This window comes from Balaenoptera musculus, chromosome 3 (genome assembly GCF_009873245.2).
Source record: "Balaenoptera musculus isolate JJ_BM4_2016_0621 chromosome 3, mBalMus1.pri.v3, whole genome shotgun sequence".
NCBI lineage: Eukaryota > Metazoa > Chordata > Mammalia > Artiodactyla > Balaenopteridae > Balaenoptera > Balaenoptera musculus.
Genome location: NC_045787.1, coordinates 162,630,434 through 162,656,742, shown reverse-complemented (window position 1 = coordinate 162,656,742; position 26,309 = coordinate 162,630,434). Strand labels below are relative to the sequence as shown.

General features: G+C 55.7%; 1 protein-coding gene across 3 annotated transcripts; it reads right to left on the bottom strand.

Moving 5' to 3' along the window:
* Positions 1–31: 31 nt before the first annotated feature.
* Positions 32–26,309, bottom strand: TECR (trans-2,3-enoyl-CoA reductase). 3 transcript variants are annotated; one of them, XM_036847177.1, is made up of 13 exons: positions 26,178–26,309; positions 3,070–3,120; positions 2,340–2,391; positions 1,976–2,020; positions 1,777–1,880; positions 1,584–1,699; positions 1,391–1,496; positions 1,200–1,272; positions 1,069–1,112; positions 924–981; positions 753–841; positions 374–419; positions 32–289 (listed from the first exon to the last, which is right to left on the bottom strand). In XM_036847177.1, the coding sequence occupies exons 1-13, from the start codon at positions 26,190–26,192 to the stop codon at positions 162–164; spliced, it is 927 nt and encodes a 308-aa protein (XP_036703072.1). In that variant the 5' UTR covers positions 26,193–26,309; the 3' UTR covers positions 32–161. The 3 variants fall into 3 exon arrangements, with proteins under 3 accessions (XP_036703072.1, XP_036703070.1, XP_036703071.1); XM_036847175.1 differs by lacking the exon at positions 26,178–26,309 and adding an exon at positions 3,312–3,632; XM_036847176.1 differs by lacking the exon at positions 26,178–26,309 and having other exon boundaries at positions 3,070–3,305.

Sequence of the window (26,309 nt, the reverse complement as noted above, 5' to 3'; positions counted from 1 at the left end):
ACCCCCAAAAAGAAACACCGCTGAGTCTGAGTCCAGCTGGGCAGGCAGGTTTTATTCCAGACGCTGGAGAGCAGTGGTTCCCACTCCTCGCCCAGAATGACACTGGGGCGGGGGGACACGAGCCTGGCTTGGCTGAGCCTGGGTGAGGGGGAGCCATTCATTCAGAGCAGGAAGGGGATGATGGGCATGCGCAGGGGCGGGTAGTCTCGGAACTCCTTCAGGTAGCTGCGGTGCTTGCCCTTGGCCCAGATGGTCATCTGGGTGAAGCCCACCAGGGAGAAGAGGGCCACTGTGGGGTGGAGCAGGGGAGTCAGGGAGGGCTGCACACAGCAGGGACGGGCAGGGCCCCCTGGGGAAGGGGCAGCGGGCTCACCTGGGACACACTGTGTCATGATGGCAAAGCCAATCCAGGACCCCACCTGTGGGCAGAGCAGGCAGGGTGAGGGCGGGCAGGGCTGGGCAGCCCCAGCTGTTCTAGTAAGGGGATGGGAACCACACTCCAGTGCTAGAGGGGCCTGGAGTAAAGGGGGGACTACACGACGAAGCTGCCCCTCAGTCCCCAACAGCCACAAGCCCAGCTGGACACCTCCCAGGCCCCATAGAGGCCACAGTCTCTCCATTTCCAAATGTTCCAAGTTCAAACTGCAGAAGCAGCTACGGAGCCAGGAACCGCCCCCTCCTAGAAGCTAGACCTCCACGTGGGACCCCAAGCCCCAGGAGGGAGAGGAGAGGAGAGGAGGGCAGACCCTCACCTCGTAGGTGTAATTGGGGCAGGACACCAGCAGGAAGAGCCACGTGAAGGGGTTCTTGGTGGGGTATGGGATCTTCCTGGTCTTAGACCCTGGGAGGACAGGACAGGAGTGAGACCCGCTGGCTCAGCCTGCGCAGGTGGCCATCCCCCCTGCCCGGAGCAGGCCACTCACCAGCTGGCCGCAGGTCCCGCAGGGCCATGTGGATGGAGAAGTTGCCGAGCTGGCAGATCTGTTAGAGAAGCAGGGTCAGCTCAGAGCACCCCCACCCCTGCCGCCCGAACTCCCCGCACCCTGTCATCCGTCCCAGCCTGCTTACCACGAAGATGGCGAGCGCCAGTTTAACCTGCTGAGCTCCGTAAGCTGAAGAGGAAGCAGAGGGGAAGCCCGTGAGGGGAGAGCCTGGGTGAAGGGGTGTTCACAGGGGGAGCAGGGTCCAAGGCCACTTACTGGGGGGCGTGTAGAGAGGGTGGTTGATGTAATAGGCCATCCACGCGGCGAAGCCCCAGTAGTAGGTGCAGTTCTGAAAGGGAGCAGGGCCGGGATGGAGCCTGGCCCAGTGGAGGGCAGGACCCAGGTGAGGGGGACCAGGGAGGGTAGGGCCGGGGGTGAAGGGCCTGGACGGGCAGCTGGGGGCTCACCTTGAAGATGTTGCGCAAGGGCATGGTGCCGTGGGAGAAGCGGTGCACGAAGAGCGTCTCCAGCAGGCGCTTGATGTAATGGAATGAGTGGCAGATGCAGGCGAGGCTGGGGGTGAGGGAGCCAGTTCAGCGGGGGAATGTCCAGCAGGCCTTCCCCTCCCCCTGCCACCTCCTCCCTCCCGGCCCCACTCACTGTACCACCGTGTGCCGACTGGACGTGAAGTCATATTTGTGGCCATAGATGAAGGGCACCCGAAAGTAGAAGAGCAGATAGATGAAAAGGGGCCCGGCGTACTCTGTCAGGAAGACCTGGGGAGGGGAGAGGTGAGTCACCCCCACGCGGCAGATGGGAGACGAGGCTGCTGGGAGAGGGGGTCTGCACGCACCGTTACCCAGCTGATCTGGGCCCCCAGGTCCCGGAAGTAGAGAGTGGCCGTGGTGCCCACGGGCAGCTTCTGCAGAATGTCTTCATCCTTCAGGGACTTGCCCTCTGCGGAGAGTCGGGCCAGGGCTCAGGGCCTGCCTGGGCCTTCGCCCAGGGCCACCCAGGAGCCCGGGGGCAGCCAAGCAGACAGCTGTACTCACTGGGGTCCAGGCGGAGCGACTGGCGGGCAGGGTACCACTGTGGGTCTGTAGGGAGAGTAGGGTGTCACAGCGCACAGCCTGGCGGGGCCCAGGGTCTCTACAGCTCCTCCGGCCCCCAGGCGAGATCTCTGAAGGCTCCAGGAAGAGCAGGCAAAGCGGGATGTTGTCCTTCCCAAAGCCCAGCAAGGGCGTTCCTGCTGATGGCCACACGGGGGCGGGTGCCCCAGGCAAGCCCAGAGAAGCCTGGGCCACCCTGGGGGCATCTCTGCAGGCCCTTGAGGGAGAGGCATGTAGGACGGGGTCCTACGTAGAGGGCCCTGCCCAGAGGGGTCACGGGGGCAGTGTGGCTGGGCCCTGGACTTACGGGTCTTGGTGAAAAGGTTCTTGATCTCGGCAATGGTGGCTTGGGGCTCCACCTGGGGGAAACAAAGGTCAGGGACAGGTAAGCCGTGGGCGGGGAGCCCGGGATCCAGGGTCCCTCTTGGTGAGGCGGGATGGACTGGGGTCCTAGGCAACTGCTATGGGAGGGGGGAGGGTTGGGGACCAGGCCCCCCAACCCATGTAGCCGACAAGGCAGCCATGGGCCTGAGGGCCATTTTAACCAGGCAGCCAGGTCACCCCCGGACTGGCTGGGAGATGGGGTGAGCATGGGAAGCCAGGCCCACGTCGCCTCTCCTCTCCACCCCCAGCCACAACTCCCCCCAGAGTAAAGGCCCTCAACCTGTTCCAGACCTCCCTGGGATGGGACAAACCGCTTCCCCTGGCCTGGCCTCGGAGTGGGGCCGGTCTCAGGACTCCACCTCCTTCCCAGGCCCCAGAGCCGTGCAGGGTCCACCGAGGCTGCTTCACCTCCTCACACACTGGGAGGCCAGCTCCCGACCACACCCAGGGGCCAGGGTGCTCTACCCTGAGGGGCAAGCTGGCTGGGGCAGGCCCAGGGACAGTACCCCTCCTGCACACCCTGAAGGGCAGGGGCTGGGCGTCAGGACCCAGGTGGAGGGGCACTCCCATCTCCCTGGGGGCCAGGAGCCCAGGAAGGGGTGGGTCGCAGGCCCAGCACCCTCGGGCCAGCACAGTCTGCACCACGGTCCTACCTTGTCCAGGAAGCACAGCTTCTCCCGCGTCTTTGCGTCCAGAATCTCCACCTCAAAGAAGAGAACGGCCTTTTTAGGTTTCTTGATCGTCTTGGGGGGCATGGGCCGGGGGAGTCCATTGAGACCAAAGACGGGGCCAAGGCCCTGGCTGGTCTCCCGGGCCACCACGCTCACGCTCAGGTCCATGCCTGCCCCGCTCTGCCCGAGGCCCCAGCTGCCGGCCGTCAGCCCCCACCACAGACCTCCCCGCGCGAAGTGCTCTGGGCCAGGCCGGCGAGATCAAATTCTGCCGCGGTGCTGGAAGGGAGCCCGTGCCTGCCTTGGCTCCGCCAGCTTCTGTGCAGATGTAACCCGAGTGGCCCAACAGCCACGGCCCGGCTAAATATAAAACTGCTCCACAGAGCCCCCCAGGAGCCACGCCACAGACCTCCTGGGAGGCGGGACCTGGGGGCAGCCCTCCAAGGGCTGAGTTGCCCTGACTGTAATGCTTTCGAGTGGACACGGACACCCAACGGCACGGGGGGAAGGGAGATCCCCAGAACAGGCATGGAGGCGCCTCCTGGCCTCCCTGCCCAGTGCAGAGCAAGGGCCAGTCACCAGGAGCAGGGTGAGAGGCCAACGGGCCGCCCAAGCCCCAGCTCAGGCCCGCAGTGTTCACTGGGCTTGGAGAAATCCCAGCTATTTCGAGAATCCGCAAGATAGATCATCCATTTCCCCTTCTGAGCTGTAAGAGACACTCTGGATTATTTTCCTTGTGCATTTGTGTTCCCAGGGAGGTGACAGATTCCGGCGTTACTGATGCAGAGAGCCTCTCTCTAAGTGTGGAAAGGGTCAGGAAACCAGGAAGTTTCCAGCAAGCACCCCCAGCCTAGGCCAAGACCTTGGTTCCCACCTCCCCGGCCTCCCTCTCCACCCAATTCTCACTAGGTCCACCCAGACCTTGTTCAAGGCCACCTCCAGGGCAGTCTTCCCACCATGTCAGCCCAACATAGCACCCTCGTCCAGGCCCTGAGCCCCCAAAAGCCCAGGGCAGACAGCCTGGGCACCCCCACACACTCCGCTCTCCCTGAGCCCCAGGCAGTGGTGGGACTGGTGGTGCAAAGGGGCAGTGCTGGGAGGGAAGGAGCCCCCAGGGGGATGTGACCCACCCATCCTATTCGGGTTCGAGAAGGCACCCGGGCCAGCTGTGAATGGTGCAAACTGCTGGTGGAGCTGGAGTGAGGCCCAGTAGGGCCCGAGCCCATCACGTGGGCCTGAGGGCCCCAGTGTAGGGCTTGATGCAGATCTTGCTAGACATGGCGACGTGGCAGGCAGGGCTGGGTCTGACCCCAAGTCAGCCACTGGGCAGCAAGTGCTGAGGACCCTTCCCGCCTGGCAGGCCCTCAGTCAGAGGCAGCATGGAGAAAAGGAGCAGATCTTAGAAGAACCCCAGGGCAGGGCCCCAGACAGGGCTCTCTGAGAGCACGCCCACCCACCTAGGGCTCCCCACCCGCCAGGAGGAAAGCGCTCCCCTCACACACTCCACCACCAGTGGGAGAGGCAGGGGGCGTGGTGGGCAGCACACAGGACTGAATCCGGCCCTGCCACGCTGTCACTGGGTGACTCCGGGGCTGTCACTTCTGTCTGAGCCTCAGGCCGGAGGCAGGTAGCAAAGTGTGTACCTCGAGGGGCTGGCGTGGTACCTGACAGATGGGAAGTGCCCCCAGACCTCAGGCTGTGAGGACAGGCTTGAGGAGACCCCGAGGGCCTGCGATGAAGGGAAGGGGATGGGCCTGGGTTCAGATCCCGGCTCCCCTACTGGCCAGGGGGTCGCTGCAGCACACTGGCCTGTTTGCCCACCTATGCTCCACCCACCCCACGTCGTGGACGGAGGGCAGGAGAGAGCCCGGAGCCCAAGAATTCCTGGCTGATGCTACTGTTACCGCGCTAGAGAGCGCGCCTGCTGTCAACCGGGGGCTCTGCATGGCCACGTGGCCTTGGGGGGCAGGTTACTGAACCCCTCTGAGTCACGGGGATAACAAGACCAGACAGAAGGGCCAGAAAGAAGGCGCTGCTCACGCTGCCCCGAGCGTCTGGCCCCAAGGGGACTCTTGGAAGAGGGAAGGGGTACAGGCAGAATGTGCCCGAAAGGGCGAGGAGAGCACGGCCCCGAGCAGGCAAAGGGCCTGCTGCCCTGTGGCTGCAGGTATATTAATAGTTCCTGGGTCCCAGGCGGGCAGTGCCCACATGCCTTCGGAGTTCGTGTGGTCCGCAGGAAGGCTGCACCACGTCTACTGGGAGAGCAGGCCTCCGAGTTCCTGCTGAACCACTCAACAGCTTAAAATACAACCAGCCCCTCTCCCTGCCGGCCAGCTGCTGGGGGAGGGCTGAAACCCTACCCTCTCCCCCCAACCTGGGCACCAGACCAGGACCCAGGAGGAGAGTATGGGCCGTCGGGGCCCCGACTGGCTGCTGGGAAAGGAAGCTGGGCAACGAGAGGGGGCGGCTGGGACAGGGGCCACCCTCCCAGCAGCCGCCGCTGCAGCTGCTACCGCCGCCACCGCCACCAACGCACCCAGGCCAGCCCGAGGCCGCAGAGGAGCAGCGGCGCCCTCACAGAGGTAAGCCCGGCCCGTGGGGCAGCACTCAAGGCCCCGGGGCCACGGGGGAGTGGGTTGCCCCAGCTCAAGGCCACTGTGACGGGTTTGGTCCTCATTTCCCATTTCCTGTTCCCAAATCTCCACCGCAGGAGAGGTCCGAAAGGCCCTGGGCAGGGCAGGGGGGTGGGGATGCAGTGCGGGGGGAGCCGCAGGACCTCTCTACCATCGTACAACTGCCTGTGCCTCTCTAATTATTTCAGAAAAGTTAAATTTTTAAATTTTAAAAGCCAAGTGGGAAGAAAAAAAAAAATTAAAAATTTAAAAATTTAAAAAAATAAAAAATAAAATATATATATATATATATATATTAGGTGAGAGAAGTCAGGTACAAAGGGGTCACATGTTTATGTGAAATGCCCAGAATAGGTAAACGGAAGGAGACAGAAGGCAGACTGGTGGTTGCCAAGGATGGGGGGAGGGGAAATGGGAGTGTCAACTAATGGGGACCGGGTCTCCTTTTGGGGTGATGAAAAAGTTGTGCAACTAGACAGAGACAGTGGTTGCACAACACTGTGAATTAAATTCACTTTTAAATGGTTAATTGTACGTCATGTGAATTTTACCTCAATAAATCATTTTTTTAAAGGGTGGGGCTAGCAAACCGGTCCCAATTACCCATAAAAAGAAAAGGTCCAGGGGCAGGGAGCAGCAGAGGCTACCCACGCCTCCACCCCACCCGGATGAGGGCCTAAATATGGGGGAGCCCATCATGCACTTCCCAATCTTCAGTCCCTGAGCTTACCCCCTACTCCCCCCTCCGCCCTGCTCTGTGCCCCAGCACACTCCCGTGCCCTACGCTTGTCACACACACTCACACACCCCTGAGCCTGCCCAGGCCTGAGGCCAGCCTGCGGTGGGGGCCCAGGATAGGCCCAGGACTGGGGTGAGGGGCACGGGTGGCTGCGGGGCAGAGCCCCAGGCAGGGGTCCAGAGCACAGAAGGGGAGGCAGCAGGCTCAGGCCCTACCCCGAAAGGCAGGCAAGGGACAGGGAGGAGGGAGTGGTGGGACTTTCTCAAGGAGCCGGGGGCAGCTCTTCCTGTCCCCATGGAGGGAAGGGGCTGGGGGGACAAGGGGGCGGTGATCTGTTCGAAGGATGAATGAAGCAAACCCCGTGAGGGTGTCACTGACCTGAAGTCCGGCCACTGGCCGCAGGCAGGGGGTGTGGCCCCAAAGGCTCAGGCACAGTGGCCAGAGAACAAGGACAGGCAGGAGCCCTGGCCTGGGGCACAGGAGGGTGGCTCTACGATGACAGTTCCCCAGCCTGGGAGGAATTCTCACCCAGAGGCCCCCGATTCCGGGGCCCAGCCAAGGGCAACTCATGGCAGCACGAGGTCAGGGCTGGGGGGAGAGGGGAGGGCCGGACAAGGGGCAGGGCACAGCCCACCCTGCAGGCTGCAGCCCTGCCCCACCCAGAGCCACTGCCGGGCAGCAGGGCCCACAGGCTTCACTGCCTTCACGGAAATAAAGATGCTGCTGATCAAGGTAGCCATAGTAGAAGGAGAGGTGCCCACTTTCTGAGCACCTGTTTCAAGCTAGCATGGGTGCCCAGAGCCTCGGGTAGACAAGGCTCCTGGGATGGTCCCCACGTGGCAGATGAGAAAACCAGGGCTCAAGAGTAGGAGAGGCTCAGGGCCTTTGCACATGCTGTTCTCACTGCCTGAATCGCTCTCCCCCAGACCCCACAGGGCTCCTCCCTAACCTCGTCAGTGAGGCCCTTCCTGACTGTCAACTTAAAATAGCAACCCAGACATTTACCATCGGCCTCCCAGGGGATGGTCAGCTCCAGAGGGCAGGGACTGTCCTGACCTCAGTCGCTTCCCAGCACCCGGAACAGAGCCTGGCAAGCTGTTCTCCATAAACATGGTCAGCTCCAGAGGGCAGGGACTGTCCTGACCTCAGTCGCTTCCCAGCACCCGGAACAGAGCCTGGCAAGCTGTTCTCCATAAACACCTGCGGGAGGCACCTTGCCCAAGGTCACGTAGGCACCTTGCCCCAAAATCCCCTCCCCACCACCCTCTGAGCCAAGGCCTCTCCCTCACTCCTCCTTCACCACACTTGGGGGGATGGGGGCCTGCCCACAACACCAGACCCCAGAGCAGAGGTGGGTGCCCCAGTGCAGGAGCTGCTGCAGGGGGGCTTTCCCTAGCCTGGGCCGGTGGCCTCGCTCCAGGGAAGCCTCTGTGAGGCCTGCAGACACACCCACCCAGCTCCGGTGACCCTGTGCAGCCCAGCATTCTGGCTGCCAGACCCTCCTCCAAGGAGGGGGGCACCGCTCACCCACGGAAAGGGTCAGTGATAGGCCAGCTCTGGCTCCTAGGGAACCCTTTCTTCACCAGCATCCCCAACACAGCAGGGGCTCCACGCTGACAGGCTCCACACACCCTGGGCCCTTGGAGGCGGCAGCAACACAGGCACAGCGGCCCCTCACAAGGAGGCTCTGAGGTCAAAAAGACTCCCCTATTTCCTGGCTGTGTGGCCCTGGACGAGTAACCCAACCTCTCTGAGCCTCCATTTCCTTATCTACAAAGTGGGCTGCCCCCACCTGCTATCTCACAGGGTTACTGTAAGATTTACAGATAATAACGACCACCATTCTGGTCTGTGTGAGGTCCGGGGTGGGGTGCTAGCGCACAGGGGGTGCCGGAACAGAGAACAGTGGCATGTTCTGCACCAAGAATTGTGGGGAAAAACAGAGAATGGGGGGGGGGCGGTCAGGAGTGGGGAGGATGGCCATTTTAGACAGAGTGGTCAGGGAAGGCCTCCCTGAGAAAGTACACAGACATGTCCAGTCTAGAATAATTCTTATAAAGAATAAATGTTATCAGGCCGATACTAGCAAAACAGAAGTGGCAGACGCACAGGGAGACAGGCCCCTCCTCCCCAAATCCTCACCACGATCGTGAAGGGGCCCAACCACACCAAGGTCAGAGAGGTGGTGCAAGGAGCTGATGACAGCGAGCCTGAACCCTAACAATAGCAAGACACGTGCAGATGGCAGAGGCTGGGCTGCGGCAAGCGTCCCTACTGTACTTCATCACCACCACAGCCGAGGCGGCAGCCGCCGAGACTGCTCCGCTCTCCACTGCCCCCTTGTGGCCGCGGCCTCTGCTCCCACCAGCTGGAAGGGTGTGCACAGCAGCTGGAGCTCCAGGTGAATGAACCGGGTACATCCGGTGCAGGATGGGATCAAGAGAGTGAACACTAACTCTGGCTCTAACACTCACCAGCCAAGAGGCCTCGGGGAGCCACTGCCTCACACTCCTTCCTTCATTCATTCATCCTTTCCTGCCTCCCCTCTTCCCCTGGGCACTGCAGTGAACAAACCCCTGCCTTCACAGAAGCTGCATTGCAGGCGTGGGCTGGGGGTGGGCAGGGACACACAATAAATAGTGGCATGTTTTGCACCAAGAGTTGTGGAGAAAAAAGAGAAAGGTGGCAGGGGTGGGGTGGGGGAGTATGGCCATTTTAGACAGAGTGGTCAAGGAAGGCCTCCCTGAGGAAGGGGCATCTAAACAAAGGCCAGTGGAACTGAGGGAACAAGTCATGCATACATCCAGGGGACATGCGTTCCAGGCAGAGGGAACAGCCACTGCAAAGGCCCTGAGACTGGACTGTGCCTGGCGTGTTTAAGCAGCAGGCCAGTGTGGCAGGAGCAGAGTGTGAAGGGGGACAGCGGGAAGACACAAACAGGGAAGTGACGGGGCAGATCCTGCAGGGGACTGTGGGCCACAGGGAGGACTCTGGCTTTTACGCTGAGTGAGGTGGGAGCCATGGAGGGTTCTTGAGCAGAGGAAGGATGTGACCTGACTCAGCTGTTCCTAGGCAACCCCGTGGGAAGTGGGAGACCAGGGCAGAAGCAATGATGAGGGCAGGAGTAGGGAGATGGCCACAGAGGGGGTGAGAAGTGGACAGACTATGAAGATGGAAGTGACCAGATGTGCTGATGGTTTGGATGTGGGGATGGGGGGCGGGGGTGGGTCTGAGGTTCTGACCTGAGCCTCAGAAGGGAGAAGCACTAAGTAGGAGGGCGGCAGGAAGGGCAGGCACCGCCTGAGCCCAGGCTGGAAGTCTGCAACTGCTGCTCTACCCTGTGGGAGCCGCTGCACAGGCAGGGCACCCGGGGCCCAGGCACCAGTGCCCAGAAGGCCTCCCAAGCCAGGAGCCTGGGCCCCTGTCAAGCTTCAGTTTCCCCATTTTCATAAACACAGCCAGGCCCAGTGTTCCTCAGGCCCCTCCCACCTGTAAACAAGGCGCAGTGGCCTCATGGCAGTCTGCATCCCAGGGCCTGGGACAGGGGCGGGCACAGGCCTGAGAGTCAGCTTGGACTCCTGGGCACCCTCATCACCTCCCGCTTCCGTGCGTCCTAAGATGGAACCTGCCCAGTGGGTATGGGTTAGAACCGCAGCTGCTTCCCAAATGCCTCTCCTCACCCTCTCCTTTCAATCCCCACGGCAGCCGAGGGAGCTGGAGCCGTTAACTCCATTTCACAGATGGGGAAGCTGAGTTCCAAGGGGTGAGGAGTGCACCCAGCTCACGCAGCAGTAAACTCCTGAGCCCAGACCCCCACCACACACCGGCCTCTGGGGCTGCACCCCCAGCCAGTGCGTGCCCCGCAGAGGCCCCCATGCAGTGAGGGTGCAGTACAGCACACCCGGCCTGGAGCAGGCTCGCTGGGACCCCACGAGGTCTGCCTGCCAGAAAAGGGCTCTTCAACCAGGATGCCTTGTGCCGGGCAGCCTGGCACAACCCAGTCAGTGCCTGCAGGGGAGTGTGGGCTCTGGTGGGTGACATCTCCCGAGGCGGGGGCACAAGAGGCCTAGGTGCAGGTAGAAGCCCTGCTCAGTGCAACCTAGAAATCCAGGCAAAGATGCAGAGGGCCCAACAGGTCCTTCAGCCGGCCGACCCGGGCACTCTCGGCCCCCAGAGTGCCCACACAGGGCACAAGGGCTGCCGCACCCAGAGGATGGAGGCCTGGCCCTGAGCAGCACATGCCAGACTGGCTCACCCACTTCACAAATGCAGAGGCTTGAGCGTGTTCACCTACACTCAGCAGCTCAGCACTTTCGGCTCCCTCTCCCTTCCACTTTCCAGAAATATCGAAGTCACACTACTCATGCCAGGGTAGCTGAGAAGACCTTGGGCTCAGCTGCCAGGAAGCCAGCACAGGCCACACCTGCTCGGCCAGAAATACCTCCTTCCCCAGTGGCCTCACTCATGACCCCATTTCTCCTGGGGGGATTGCACAGCCTCCCTGAGGTGCCACAGTGGTTGGGGGGGGGGGGGAATGTTGCTCAGGGTAGAAAGGGCAGAGAGAGACTGACCACCCACTCCCAGGTCCTCAACCAGCCGGCTCCTGCCTCCCACCCCTGGTAGCCAGAGGAGAAGTGGCAGGGTCTGAATGCCAGTGTCCCTCGGCTCTGAGATCCGGGGCAGGAGAAGCTGGCAGAGCTCCAGGCAGCCCAGTAGCATCCAGCCTTGAAGGACATTCTTCGGGTGCTCGGGTGCCCCGGCTGGTTGCTGCGACCACAGAAAGCCCAGGATGAAGGAGATGCTGGGCCAACACAGCAGGACTCTGGGTCTTGGGCCTGAGAGGGCCATGCTCTTTGACCAGCTGTTTGCTGGTGCCTACAGCCCATGCACCTCCCTGGGCAGTTACCGGCCTCCAGGGGGCGCTGTCCTGGACAGAGCTGCGCTGCAAGGGCCTATTCCATTGGAAGTGCCGTCACTAGCATCGTCTATCAGATGCTTACTTTGTGCCAAGAACTGTGCTAAGACCTTTACCTGCACAACTCACCTAGCCTCACCTGCGCCTGTAAGCTAAGGACTGTGACCCCAGTTAGGTGGCTCAGAAAACCAGGGCTCGGAGACCAGGGGGCCCTTGCCCAAGGCACGCAGCCCAGGGAAGCACCAGAGCCAGCACCGACCCCGCCTACCTGGGCCCAAAGACTCCACTGCTCAGCATCACAAAGCAATACCTCCTCCACTCTGGAGAACAGGGCCAAATGCTAACAGAAAAAAAGCAGGAACAAACCCTGGACCCAGTTATCTGGAAGGCAGCCCCCCCGCTTCCCTGCTGACATTACAACTCCAGCACACCTAGTCTCCAGAGGTCTGGACAATGCAGAACATGTCACCTCCAGAAGGAGCGCCCTTGGGAGGCTGAGCCTGCTTGTCCCCCGGCCCCAGCCTCCCTTGGCCCCAGCAGAGTCAGGCCATACCAGGGGCGAAAGGCCTGTCACCCCGATACCACCCAGAGGGGCTCAGGCAAGATCAGGAGCTCTCTCGACACTTCCTGCATGGTTTCCTGCCCCAGGCTAAAGCCACCAACGAGCCTGGAAAACCAATGCCATGGGGGTGGGGGGGGGTCCCCAACACTGAGCGAGAGGCAGTGCTGCAGAGGCCAAAGGCAGACCAACCTCCCTGCCTGAGCCCTGTCTTCTCCATCCGGTAAATGGGAATGTTTGTAAGAGGACCTGACAGATGATTCCCGTGGCGGATGTGGCTAAGAACCCCGCCTAGTGGTCCTGAACCCTGCCTGCTTATGAAACCCACCGCAAGAGCCCTGGCCTGGACAACTCAGACAAGGAAGTCGGGATCTCTGATGGAGGGCCAGGCACCCACAGCTTCAAAAGCTCCCAGGTGACAGATGGAGGCGGCCAACTCAACCCGGACTGCCTTCCTCAAACAGGGTCCTGCCCTTCGGATGATGCCCAAAACCCTTACCACAGCTGACTGACACTGACTGACGTGCCCTCCCAGACCCTTCCAGTGGAGCCTCAGCCAACCCCCTTGGTCGCTCTCTACCCCTCCCTGCTCCCTTCCCCAGCACCAGCAAGCAGGGTGCCAGCAGCCAGCCCGCACCAGCTCACGCTGGCCTGTTAGGTTTGCATGGTTACCCCACTTTACAGACGAGGCAGCCAAGGCTCAGGAGCCCCAAGGACACATGAGTTACAAGCTCCAGGGGCAGGGTCCTGCCTGCTTTTGCTCCTTAGAACTGAACGCTCTTCCTCCAGGGCTGCCCCTAGCCCCAGACCCCCGGAAGATGGCCCAGATCTGCACCGCTGCACCCCTGGCCGGGTCAAGGTTGGTGACCACATCTGGTCTCTCTCCATCTCTGGGCAGGAAGGCACTGTCAAAGCTGGAAGAGGTGGTGAGGCTGAGCTCTGCGGACACAGGCTGACCGGAGCAGCAGAAGGCGCTCATCCAGGCCGACCTACGCCCAGCGCGCCCAGCCCAGGTGCAGCAGGCAGGTCAGTCTACACCGGGGGAGTGCCGCTTGCACGACAGCCCAGTCTGGGACCCAGGCGGCCAGCCTTATACCCGCAGCAGCAGCTACTAACTCCTGCATGCTCACAACGTGCAGGCAGGGAGGCAAGTCCTCGACACAAATTATCTCCTTTACTATTAATCCCCTTTTCCAGGTGAGGGCACTGAGGCTCACTCATTCACTGCATAAATAGTGACTGAATACCTACTACATGCCAGGCACTGTGAAGGACTCTGGGGGTTCAGCCCTGGAAGGATAGAAAAAAATCCTTGCCCATATGGAACTGACATTTTCGCAGGGAACAAAGACAATAAAATAGTTACACGTGATATGTGCCAATGGGAAAAACAAATCAGGAAAAGGGGACAGGGAGCGACAGGTGAAGGGAGCTGGCAGTTTCGTGTAAAGTGGTCAAGAAAGGCCTCCCTGAGGGGATGTTGAGCCAAGCCCTGAAGGCAGTTAAGGAAAGGGCAGTTGAGAGATCTGAGAGCATGTAGGCAGAGGAATGGCCTGTGCAAAGGCCCTGAGGTGCAGCATGCTTGGTGTGATCAAGCAACAGAGTCAAGGCCCCCGTGGCTGGGGTCAGGGTGGGTAGGAAGAAAGAAGGAGGTGAGGGCAGGGAGGTGATGGGTCATACAGGGTTTCCTGGGCCAGGTGAGGACTGTGGCTTCTACTCTGAGTGAGGTGGGAGCCACAGAGGGTTCTGGGCAGAGGAGAGATGTGACCTGGCTTGGGTTCTTAAAGGATCCCTCTGGACTATAGGGGAGTAAGGATGGAAGCAGGAACACCAATAATAAGTTACCAAGGGGGCTTCCCTGGTGGCGCAGTGGTTGAGAATCTGCCTGCCAATGCAGGGGACACGGGTTCGAGCCCTGGCTGGGAAGATCCCACGTGCCACAGAGCAGCTAGGCCCGTGAGCCACAACTACTGAGCCTGCGTGTCTGGAGCCTGTGCCCCGCAACAAGAGAGGCCGCGATAGCGAGAGGCCCGCGCACCGCGATGAAGAGTGGCCCCCGCTCGCCGCAACTAGAGAAAGCCCTCGCACAGAAATGAAGACCCAGCACAGCCAAAAATAAATTAATTAATTAATTAATTTTTTAAAAAAAGAGTCTACGAATGTGGGACAGTTTGGATGCTATCCAGTCTCTGCCAGGACACTTCTTCTTTAAAGAAAAAAAAAAAAAAAGTTACCAAGATAGGGGCTTCCCTGGTGGCGCAGTGGTTGAGAATCCACCTGTCAATGCAGAAGACACGGGTTCAAGCCCTGGTCCAGGAAGATCCCACATGCCAAGGAGCAACTAAGCCCGTGCGCCACAATTACTGAGCCTGCACTCTAGAGCCCATGAGCCACAACTAGCGAGGCCTGCGCTCCTAGAGCCCGTGCTCCGCAACAAGAGACGCCACCACAATGAGAAGCCCGTGCACCGCAACGAAGAGTAGCCCCCGCTCTCGCCGCAACTAGAGAAAAGCCCGCGCGCAGCAATGAAGACCCAACGCAGCCATAAATAAATAAATAAATAAATTTATTTTTTTTAAAAAAAAGAAGTTATCAAGATAAAGGATGGCTTAGACCAAGGGGTCAGCAAACTGTGGCCTACAGGCCAAATCTGGGCCACCACCTGTTTTGGTACAAGCTAAGGCGGTTTGTACATTTTTAAACAGTTGGAAAAAATCGGAAGCCTATTTTATGGCCCATAGGAATCATACAGAATTCAAATTTCAGCATCCACAAACAAAGTTGCATTGGAACATGGTCCTGCTCACTGGTTGACATATTGTCTAGGGCTGCTTCTGTGACAGCGGCAGAGTTGAGAAGCTGTCACAGAGATTGTATGGCCTGCAAAGCCTAAGATATTTATTATCTGGCCCTTCACGGGTCAAGCCTGCCAATCCCTGGCCCGGGCCAGGTGATGGCAGCAGTATTGATAAGAAGTAGTTGTATGCCACATGTATTTTGAAGGCAGAGATACAGGATTTGCTGACTTCTGGACATGAGGTGTGAGGGAAAGAGCTGAGTCAAACAGCCTGGGCCCTGGTGATGAGAAGACTGCAACTGCCATTAACTGGCAGGGGTAGGGTGGGGGGGCAGCACAGGTTGGTGGTGGGGAATCCAGCCTCAGTTTTGTACGTGTTAAGTCTGAAATGCCCAGTGAATATCCCCAAAGAGATCCAGCTCACTGAAAAACACCAGTCCTCCTCCCTGGGATCACATCAAAACATCTGGAAGCGAGCAAACTCAGCGCTCTTCGAACCCTTTTTGGTCATGTATCCCTAAAATAATTTTGCAAATTGCATGTCCCCCCCCCCCCACCAAAAGATTTTTAAGTTGACACCTAATATTTTTTACCTGAGCTTGAAAACTTGCAAAAGATGTCACTTCTGGCCAACTGTAGATATTGCAAATTTTATGTAAACATTTACGGGGCCCTGTTAAATCTCACCAGAGTCTAAATACTTGAGTAATATCATACCTACCATCATTCCTTTAAAAGGAAAAAGCTATAAACAAGCTCTTTAATATCTGCTCCTTTTTTGCCTTGAAGTTGAATTCTGTTCCTGTTCCCCTCCCCCATGGAATTTTATCCAAATACACGCTTGTGATTGAGGGTTATTACTGAGCATCCTACCTATTCCTCAAATTGAAATTAAATTTCTTAAAAACATTTTCATGAGCTAAGGCTCTAAGTGTAAAGAGAAAATCCTTCAGGATGAGTTATCATTACAATATCAGCTAAACATACATCATAAACATAAATCATAAATCATCAACAACTGTTACTAAACATTAACCATAAACAGTAAGTTACTGGCACTGCTTCTCTCAATGGGATGGAGGCACCCTTTTTCGCAATTAGTTCATGGAGCCAAGGTGAATATTTCTTATTGCTAGAATGAGCTACAGCTTTTATTCTGACATTTCTTTATTTTCTAAGTAAACACTAAGAAACCCAGTTCACATAAATAAGCAGATGAGAATGGACAGAGTTTTGTTAAACCAAAAAAAAAAAAACAAAACCAAATCCCAATTCTGGGAACTCCTTCCGAGTTACTGGCCCAAAGTCTCACAGTGGTCTAGTATCAAAAATATCTGTAAGGATCTTCCAGCTGCCTAGCCCATTAGGCACCACTCCACTGTTTTTCTGAAAGCAGTGACTTGTGACCTGGTCCCCAGGGCCTGGTGTTGCTCACTTGCTCACCCCCATGCAGGTCCCCAAGAGCATGTAGCGTGGCAGGCATTACCCAGTCAGGGTGGGAGACCCAGACCCCACCTCCCAGTCCAGTCTCGGGCCCAGGGGCCACCTTCCAAGGCTCTACATGGCCCAGAGGAGCTTTGAGCAAGCCCATCAAAGCTTCTAGGACGTAAGCCAGAGGGCTCTACCCAAGGATGGCTGCGGCCACCTACTGCACAGCAAGCCTGTTCCCTGTACTCCCCTGAGACGCCAGGCCCAGGCCAGGGAACTCACAGAGCCCTGGAAACAGTGTCCGGGGCCCAAGCAGAGCTGGGATGTGCTTGCTACACAGAGACCTGCAAAGGACTCAACCACATGTGGAGGGCATCTGGAACCCCCCAAGAGCCTTTTCCGCTGACTGAGAAGTTCCTGTTCTTCATCTGCTGAGCAAACTGAGCCCTTGATATGCCAGGCCTGTGCTAGGGGCTGGGCTCGATGATGAACGGAAAGACCTAGGTGTGACAGCAGCATGCTGGGCGGTGATCCAGGTGCTGGGATACAATGGCCAAGCGCCCCCCCCCCCCCCTGCCCGACTGGGCCTGCTCACGCTCAAGGGGAACATGGGCAAAGAATCTGTTACGTAACATGAGGTCAGGGTGTACCAGTTGCTGGAAGAAAAGAGCTGGGCAGGGAGTCCAGAGGGCCACAGGAGGTGGTCAGGAAAGGCCTCTCTAAGGAACTGCGATCTGAGCCAGCATGCGGCTCCCTGAGGAAAGTGCAGAAGCCCTGAGGCAGCACAAAGCTTGGCAGGGCTCAGGAACATCAAAAGACTGGAGCACAGCGTACTTGAGGGCACGCAGCTGTGGAGGAAGCTGGAGTGGAGGCCAAGACAAGTACTTTGGGTTTGCCCTGCCTGTATGTGTAGGTCTCTAACAGGCAAGCACACAATCACTAGATCCACGTCAGGGTGACAGAGGAGAACCTCACACAAACAGCTATCAGAAGGTACTAAGTGCTACGCGGAGAACCAAAACAGGAGGAGTGACAGGGTGACAAGTGTGGCCTGAGTGGGTCAGAGGGAGCCCTTCAGAGGAGGTGACATTCGAGCTGAGACCTGAATGACGGGATTCGCTGACAGGACGAGGAGAGCCACCTCTCCAGAAACTGTCCCAGCACTGGGATTTCCCCGGGCTCAACCCCAGCCCGTCCTCTGTGGATCCCACCTCCAGCCAGGGGATTCCGTGAGACCTGATTCTCTGCAGTGGAGAGGATTCAACAATACACTGTTTCAGACTCTACACATCTCCCCAAGAATTCTGCTATTACCCTCACGCACAAAGAGACACGCTCCCTCAACCCCACCTCCTGAGAAGCAGCAATTCGGCAACTCCCCCAGCCCACCCTTCTCCTTCTGAGTTACCTTCTTGAGGCGTCCTGGGAGACAGCTTCTCCTCACAAGACTGCAAGCTGCAGCTCTTGGACCCCCTCAAGTTCAGCCTGCTTCCTGCTGCTCTATAGAGCCCCAAATGCTAGGGTTAAATTGCCCTCCCCGCCAGCTTGAGAGATCCACTCCCACCCTGAGGACAGGCGCCGTTCCCTCAGGCCCAGTTCCCACACACACCGGCGCGGTCCCCAGCCAGTGCTCCCTGGTCCTTTTAAAGAGGAAAAAAAGAATTCAGAAGGCCCTGGGGGATGGCACAAACCCTGCAGTCTCCCGGGCTGCCTGAATGGCCCATGAGTTCTGCTTACATAAGAGCCTCGTTCGAGCAGGGACAGGGCTGTGCCAGCCTGCCAATCCCCACAAGCTACTGAGAGGCCCTTTATCCCCCAGAGGGCTGGGAGACGCTCGTGGCCCATCTCTAACTAACCATGGGACTGGGGGGGTGGGTGAGCCCCAAACACCACCCGCAGCGCACTTGTCGGTAATGAGCACTCCCCCTCATGTTTACATAACACACACCGTAGTGGGAGGGGGCCCCCCCCCAAGGACTTAGCAATAAACTGCCCTCTGAAAGTTAAACTTTTAGGTAAAATAAACAGGAAAAAGAAACTTCCATCACCATTGGGACAAAGTCCACAGGTGTCTGGGTGTCTACAAAGGCTTGCCTTGGCCAGCCTCGTCTCTAGACGTGGGACAACCACAGAGTCTGGCCTCCAGGCCTCTGCACAAGCTGTTCTCCTCCCTTCCCGGAAGACCTCCTCTTTCAGGCCTCGGCTCAGATGAAGACACCCTGAGGGCAGAGGCTGTGGTTCGTTCAGCCCAGTATTCCTGGCGTATGACAGGTATAGAGAAAAAAATATGTATATATGTTGGAAGGAATGAACTAATAAATAGACGATGGACTGGAAAATAGGTGAGCAAAGCCCACCACGGAAGAGTGCCCAGACCAGCAGAACCTGCCAGCAACCTGTGCAACAATGACGGGCAGGCCCACGTGCAGTCTTGGAGGCTCCTGTCTCAGCATGCCCAGGTTCCAGAAAGAGGGGAACACGACACTTGTGGCCAGGGTGGACCCAGGGCTTACGACCACCCCGTAAAGCCAACTCCCCTAGGTTGGGACCACTAAGGTCGGGTCGCACGGGGCCACCCGAGCCCAACACATGCAACACTGGACTCACCCGGGTCCCTGCAGCAGGCCCCCACTCACCCTTCTACTACTCCCTGTGAGCCTGACCACAGGGAGAAGATGCATTCATCTACCCATTCGGAAGCTGCAGGAACAAGACACCAAGAGCCCCTGCCCTCAGGGAGCTCACAACCTGTCCGGGTAGAAAGACCATCAAGTTCCCAAATGAAAACACAACCACAGCCCAAGGAGGGCCAGAGGAGAGGAACAGAGTGCAGGGGTCACGCTCCAGACAGGATGGTCAAGGAAGGCCTCTCTGAACGACGCTGAAGCTGAGCTCTTAACAACAAGAAGGGAGCAGGGACTTCCCTGGTGGTCCAGTGGTTGAGAACCCGCCTTCCAATGCAGGCAGCGTGGGTTCGATCCTTGGTCAGGGAACTAAGATCCCACACGCCACGGGGCAACTAAGCCTGCACGCCGCAACTACTGAGCCCGCACACTCTGGAGCCCATGGGCCACAACTAGAGAGAAGTGCACGCACCGCAATAAAAGATCCCACGTGCCACAAATAAGACCCAGTGCGGCCAAAAATATTAAATAAATAAATATTTTTTTAAAAAAAGACAAAAAAACAAGAAGGGAGCAGGCATGGGAAAAAACAGAGGGAAGATCACTTCTGGATGAGGGAAGAGCCTATGCACAGGGCAGGGATGTAGATGTGGATGTCTGAGACAAAAGCAGTACAGCAACGAGTGAGCAGAGCAGGGGGCAGAGGAGGACCAGAAGACTCTGAGGGGAGTGTTTTCAGGCGCAGAGTGCTAAGATCCTCCCCCCTACATGGGAGAGACCCTCTGGCTGCTGCTGGGTGGGGAACACAGCCAGCAGGGGCAAGAACTGAAGCGGTGCACTGGTGAGTACGAAGGCTGTGGACAGGCATCAGAAGACCAGGCCCACTTTGAGCACCTGCCTCTTGGAACGGTTCTTTGTCACAAAAGTTAAAAAGTGGGTTCTGGGGAGTTCCCTGGTGGCCTAGTGATTAGGATTCGGCACTCTCACTGCGGAGGCCCGGGTTCAATCTCTGGTTGAGGAACCATCCCACATGCCACGCAGCACAGCCAAAATACAAAAAAGAAAAAGGTGGGTTCTGACTGGGGTTTGACTTCGCTGAGGGTCATCCCATAGAGGAGGACGGAGCAGATCATCCCAAAATGTGACTTTAGTGTATGTGATGTTATATCAGAACTGATCTTTGGCATCTGGGTTTCTTCCTCCATCTTCTGGGCATACTGTTTAGCAAGAATCCATCTCCGTGGGCCTTGTTCACTGACAAGTCATGATGCGTTCAAAACAGGCCACATGCAGGGCTTCCCTGGTGGCTCAGGGGTTAAGAATCCACCTGCCAATGCACAGGACACGGGTTTGAGCCCTGGTCCAAGAAGATCCCACATGCAGCAGAGCAAATAAGCCCGTGCACCACAACTACTGAGCCTACGCCCTACAGCCCCCGAGCTACAACTACTGAGCCTGCGCTCCACAACTACCGAAGCCCACGCGCCTAGAGCCCGTGCTCTGCAACAAGAGAAGCCACCACAATGAGAAGCCCGTGCACCGCAACAAAGAGTAGTCCCCGCTCACTGCAACTAGAGGAAGCCCGCACACAGCAATGAAGACCCAACGCAGCCAAAAATAAAATAAATTAATTAATTTAAAAAAAAAAAAAAATAGAGGACACATGCAGAAAGCATCTCAGGTGGCATCACTGATGCAGATCTGTCTTTACCCACCTAACCATTTGTCCTTATCCGCCTAATGATTTGTACCTTGACTATGGGCCAGGAAGTGTGCTGGGCACTTCACACTCCCCAGTGGCCCTCCGAGACAGGTGTCTTTATCCTGGCTTCATGGATGAGAAAACTGAACTGTCCCAAGACAGTTAAGAAACTGTCCCAACAGCAGACCCGGTGGCTTCCAAAGGCCAAGGCCACTCGGCCACACTTCATTCCTTCCTCAGGGCATGAATGCCTGGGCCAACCCACAGTGAAGCCCACTTTGAATCTAGCAGAACCCAGGCTCTGCCGCTCACTAGCTGTGTGACCTTGGGTACATCTCTTCACTCCTCTGGGCCCTGGTTTCCCCATCTGCCAAATAGGGATAAGAGGACTTTCCCTGGTGGCGCAGTGGTTGAGAATCCGCCTGCCAATGCAGGGGACATGGGTTCGATCCCTGGTCCGGGAAGATCCCACATGCCAGGGAGCAACTAAGCCCGTGCGCCACAACTACTGAAGCCTGCGCTCTAGAGCCTGCGAGCCACGACTACTGAGCCCACGCGCCTAGAGCCCGTGCTCCACAACAAGAGAAGCCACCGCAATGAGAAGCCCGCGTGCCACAACGAAGAGCAGCCCCCGCTCGCCGCAACTAGAGAAAGCCCATGCGCAGCGACGAAGACCCAATGCAGCCAAAAATAAATAAATAAACTTAAAATTAAAACAAAAAAATAGGGATAAGAATAGTACCAACTTCATAGGTTTACTGTGAGGGGTAAATGAGTTAATTGACAAAAAGCACTTAGAGTGAGCACTGTATCAGTAGTGGCTTTCATCATGATGCTCTGGCTGTGCCCAGGTATTAAAACATCCTCAGCTGTCACTGTCCATATCAGCAAGAGGGTGTTAAGACCTCCCCTGAACTTGACCAACCAGCCCAAGGTCTCGGGCTTTTCTCACCCTCATCCAGCCAAGCCTGTCAGTGAAAGTACAGGGTTTCCCAACCAAACTCAACTGCGTTAACAAGAGAGCACGGTCCCCACCCCCCCACGCAGGGCTGTCAACTCTCCACCTTTTTCACTCCTCAGGAACCAGTTATTCAAGAGGCTGCGCTAGGCTCAGGGTTCCCCGTCCCCACCCCAGTGCCCCACCAGTGGGCTCCAACAGCTGCCCCGCCCTGCACCCGCCCAGCCACACCCAGCACTCAGCTTCTCCCGCCCACCTCCTCCACCCAGGCCCCGCCACTGGAGTCAGGCAAACAGGAGGCCAAGGCCCAGCTCCACTGCTTCCTGGCTCTGTGACCTTGAGCAGCTTAACTGACTTCTCTGAGCCTCAGTTGCCTTACCTGTCAAGTAGGAGTTAACACTGGTGCCCACCGGATCCGGTGTTCACAGGACTCAATAAACTCTGGTCGCTGTTATTACCAGCACCGCCAGCATCAGCAGCAATGCCGCGGCTCTGGCTCTTCTACGGATGAGGAATCAGACAGACCTGGGTCTGGATCCTGTGTCTCCACTATGATGTAATCTTGGACACGTTCCTTCACCATTCTGAGCCTCCGATTCTTTATCCACAAAACAGAGAGACAAGGAGTACCCCACCTCTCAGGGTTTTTGGAAGGACACGAGAAATGTGACCTGTCGCTGGTATTATTATCCAGCAACAAAAAGTAACCCAGAAAGAGGGGGATCAAAACCGGGCCCCCATCCTGCCTGCAAATGCAAAATCAATCTCAAAAGCGTTTTCTGAAGGCCTGTTGGATGCAGCCTGCAGAAAGGTGTGAGTGAAGAGATCAAGCAAGCCCCATCTCGGAGCACAACACTTTCCTGCAAACAGGCACCAAATTTAAGTGCAAAAGGCAGAGACCAGCGTATTTAAAACAGCGCTTGATGGCCAAAAAAACAATCCAAATTATCCCTCACCTTCTACTTCAGAAGGACACAAGAATTCAGAAGAAAAAAGTATAGGAAACAGCAGACACTTAGGATGCCACCTCCCAGGTTAAACAGATATTTATATTTTACTCTATTTACATCAGATTCCTTCAAAAAAAAAAAAAAAAATAGCTGAAGCCTTCCCTATGCCTTTTCCTCCCCCTCCATCTCTCCCCAAGCAACGGTTCCTCTAACTACTGTGTAATTCCCATACATTTCTCATCTCATATTACAATTTATCCTTTAATTAGGTATATGTCCATAAACAACACACATTAAGTCTCGTTTGGTATGTTTTTTAAACTTATAAAATCTTTTGCTATTTGCTTTTTTTCCACTCTATAGGATGCTTGGAGATTTATTAAAGGACCAGGTAAATCAAACTAGATTTTTTTTCATATAATGGAATCATGCACAACAGTTAAAATAAATGAAACAGAGCTAAATGTAGCACCTCTCCTTTTATGCATACCCCTTGATGATGTATTTCCAGCAATTTCATAATGTTCTTTATTGCTGGCCTTTGCTGTCACAATTAAACAGATTTTGCTCCAAGGAGCTCAGAGAGATTAAGTAACCTGCCCTGGGTCACAGTTATTTAGTGAGTGGCAGAGCCAAGCCTGTCCAAAGCCCATGCACCTATGGCACCATTACACATGAGTCTACGTTCTCCTTAATTTTCACCTTCCACCCAGTTTTCCGGCTCTGAACAATTGCCTCTTGACCAGAACTCTTGCTTCCAGAACTTTTGCATACTTATTCCTGTGGAGAAAACTGAAGCAAGAACCGTATTGGTCGAGGATTATTCACAAGATGAGAACCAATAGAGCTACCCTTTTTTTGGGGGGTAGGGGGTGGAAGATCCGAAATGGGGCAGTGGGGACCCCATGAGGATGAGGCTGCCTTGCCTTGGGAACCCAGCAGTGGGAAATGGGCAGTGACCTGGGCCCAGGGAGGCTGAGAGGGACTGATCATTCCAGGAATTAACAGACTCACAAGATACGGCAACTATTTTTGAGCTGCTACTGGGATCATTACTTTGACCTCTCATCTGCAATGGCAAAACAAAATAAAATAAAAAAAAAATCCTATAGCCTCGGATAAGCAGTTTCCTTATCGACCTTGCTCTGATCCCAAGACAATCCCAAGGCCTGCTCTGCCTTCCAAGGAACTGCTTCAGCCAAGGCCCGAGAGCGACATGTTCTACCTGCTTTGTCTCAATTAGGCCACTGAAGGGACACATCGTCCTCTCAGACCATAGAAGGGAGAATGGCAGTGTCAGCAAACTTATCACAGCAGCAGCAAATCTCCCCTCCAGCTGGAATCCTACCTGCCAAAAACATCAGACATCAACCCTCACTAACTCACTGTGTCACTGAGCAAGTCCTGCACCGTTCTCAGCAGCATCTCTATCGCCTGTAAATTACACGTCATTATCTCCAAGGTCTCTCTCAGAGTCAAAAGGGTCTTTTTGGTGGGTGTTAATCACTCAGTGGATAGGGGGTCGCTTGGGGGTGGAAGGATGGACTTAGTCCCAAACAGAAATACATTCTTTGCTATGGATAACTGAAACCTTTTCTCCAACTGTTAAATGTGAGGGAAAGAATCTCTGCTATTTTTATTAATCTGCAACAAACATCCAGAGCTGATCGGCCTTAACACAACACTGTAAGACAACTATACCCCAATAATAATTTAAAAAAAAAAAAAAAAAAAGCTGATCGGTGTGCTGTGCAAAGTGGTCTGGGAGACAACTGCTCCTCCTGTACAGAAATTCTGTAGCTATCACCTCAGTGCTTACTTGGCAAATGTTAGCAGAGAATGATAACAGAGAACACAGCAAATTAACAATTTTATTTTCTTTCTCCAAGGTCACTTTTAACAGTGGGTTTGAAGCGCCTCCCTCCTTCTGGGAGGGAAAGGGTTTGAGTAAGGTAGAGCATGTCCTCCAATCCAAGCCATGGGCCTCAGGCTGTGCCCAGCTTCCCGGAACAAAAGTGCCCACCCCAAGAGTCCTCTGGGGCCTACTTTATCTGCCTGCCAACTAGCAAAACTAACTCCATTTTGTAAAAGGCCACATGTATCTTCCATCCTGCATCTTTCAAACTGAATGTGGCTTTTTCTCCAGGGTTACACAGAGGCTTTGAGAGGGAAAACTGTATTAGGAGAACGTTATTAGAAGAACTTCAATCTAAAATCATAAAGTTGAATGAAGTATGAGATTATTGAATGCTACCTCCTCATTTTTGAGCCATGTCAAAAATGATTAAGGACTTCTGGGTTAAAGATTTCAAAATATTCTGGGTAAATTACCACCAAAAGTAATAACAATAATAGTAGTAGTAGTAGTAGTAGTAGTAGTAGTAGTAGTAGTAGTAAAGGGGGTGGGCAGAAGCAGTGGTATTCCACTCGTGAATAAAAACAAGAAATCTCTCCTTGTACTTACATGAGCCACCTAACATGATCAAATTCACAGAGACAGAAAGTAGAATGACAGTTGCCAGAGGCTGGGCAGAGAAGAGAAGGGGGGGTAGTGTTTAACAAGTACAGAGTTTCAGTTATGCAAGATGAAAAGAACAGAGTTCTGGAGATGGATGGTGGTTACAGCTGCACAACAATGTGAACGTACTTAATGCCACTGAACTGTACTTTTAAAAATGGTTAAGGTAAATTTTATGTGTATTTTACCACAATTTTTTTAATTGGGGAAGGGAAAAAAAAAACCAAGAAACCTCTCAACCTGCTCATTCTCATTTGGGGACCGGCATGGCATAATGGTTAGCAACTGAGACTCTGGAGTCCTGAGTTTCTCTCTTTGTTCTGCATTTACTAGCTCAGGACCTTTGAGCAAGTCATCTGACATCTCTGAGACTGTTTCTCCATCTACAAAAACAAGAATAATTAATAGTCTCCTACCTCACAGGGGTGTGAAGATAAGAAAACAAGGTAACAGGACCTCACGAGCACAAAAGTAAGCACTCTTTACATTATCCTTATTAATTTATTAATAAATTAGTTTATTATTTAATGTTGCTTATAAGTCAGCAATAATTAATTAAATTATTAACACTATATTATCAGCTAGGTCGATAAGTGCATCAGAACACTTCGTTTTAAGGGAAAGAGGCCCGAGTTAGGAGTCAGAAGACCTAGACTTCAAGACTGGCTGTGGGTGTGAGATTTCTCCTCGGTGACACGCAGGGGTTGACTGAGATGATCTCTTATATTAACAGAAAACAAAGATCAGCTTTGCTGGTCGGCGGGAGCCAGCACTGGAGCTACACCTTCACCGCCTAAGCCCCTCAGGGAGACGTCCCGGGCGAGGACGGGATCCAAAGGTCAAGCTTCTCCGGGCTGATTGCAAAGCCCCTTCCAAAGCCCGAGGCAGAGGCAGGGTGCAAGGTTTGTGCAAGACACCCTCAGACTGGAAGCAAGGGTTCCACACCCTCGCTCCTCCCCTGCCAAAGTCTGCAACTCATCCCACAGGGGGAGCTGCAAGGAACCTGTAAGCTTCCCAGGTCCTGCAGAAACCCCAAGAAAAGGCAACCCCAAACCAGCCTGGGTTGCAGAATTAGAAGTACCTCCCCCGCATATGCGCACTGCGATTTACGAGTGGCTCCGGGGCACAACGCGCGCCTACTGCGCCTGCGCCTCCCGGCTCGGCACAGGGCGAGAAAGCGGGTTGGTGGGGGGGGGGGTCCCGTCGTCTCACGAAGAAAAAAATGGGTCTGCAGCGGTCGCTCGGCCCCCGTTTCTTCGTTTCTTACCTCAGAGTGCTTCATGGCTCCCTCACACGGCGGCTACTGCTCCTGCTGCTGCAGCTACCTGCGCGCGACACTGCAAGGGATACCTCACGCGCTCACGACCTCCCCGCGAGACTAACCGCGGCTCCGCGTCCG

Coding starts and splice junctions, on each gene's coding strand:
- TECR (XM_036847175.1), bottom strand. CDS start 3,617: ATGCCTGTTCTGGGGATCTCCCTTCCCCCCGTGCCGTTGGGTGTCCGT. Junction 2,392..3,069: donor AGCTGTGCTTCCTGGACAAG/GTAGGACCGTGG, acceptor TGTTTCCCCCAG/GTGGAGCCCCAAGCCACCAT. Junction 1,700..1,776: donor CCCAGATCAGCTGGGTAACG/GTGCGTGCAGAC, acceptor TCCCCTCCCCAG/GTCTTCCTGACAGAGTACGC.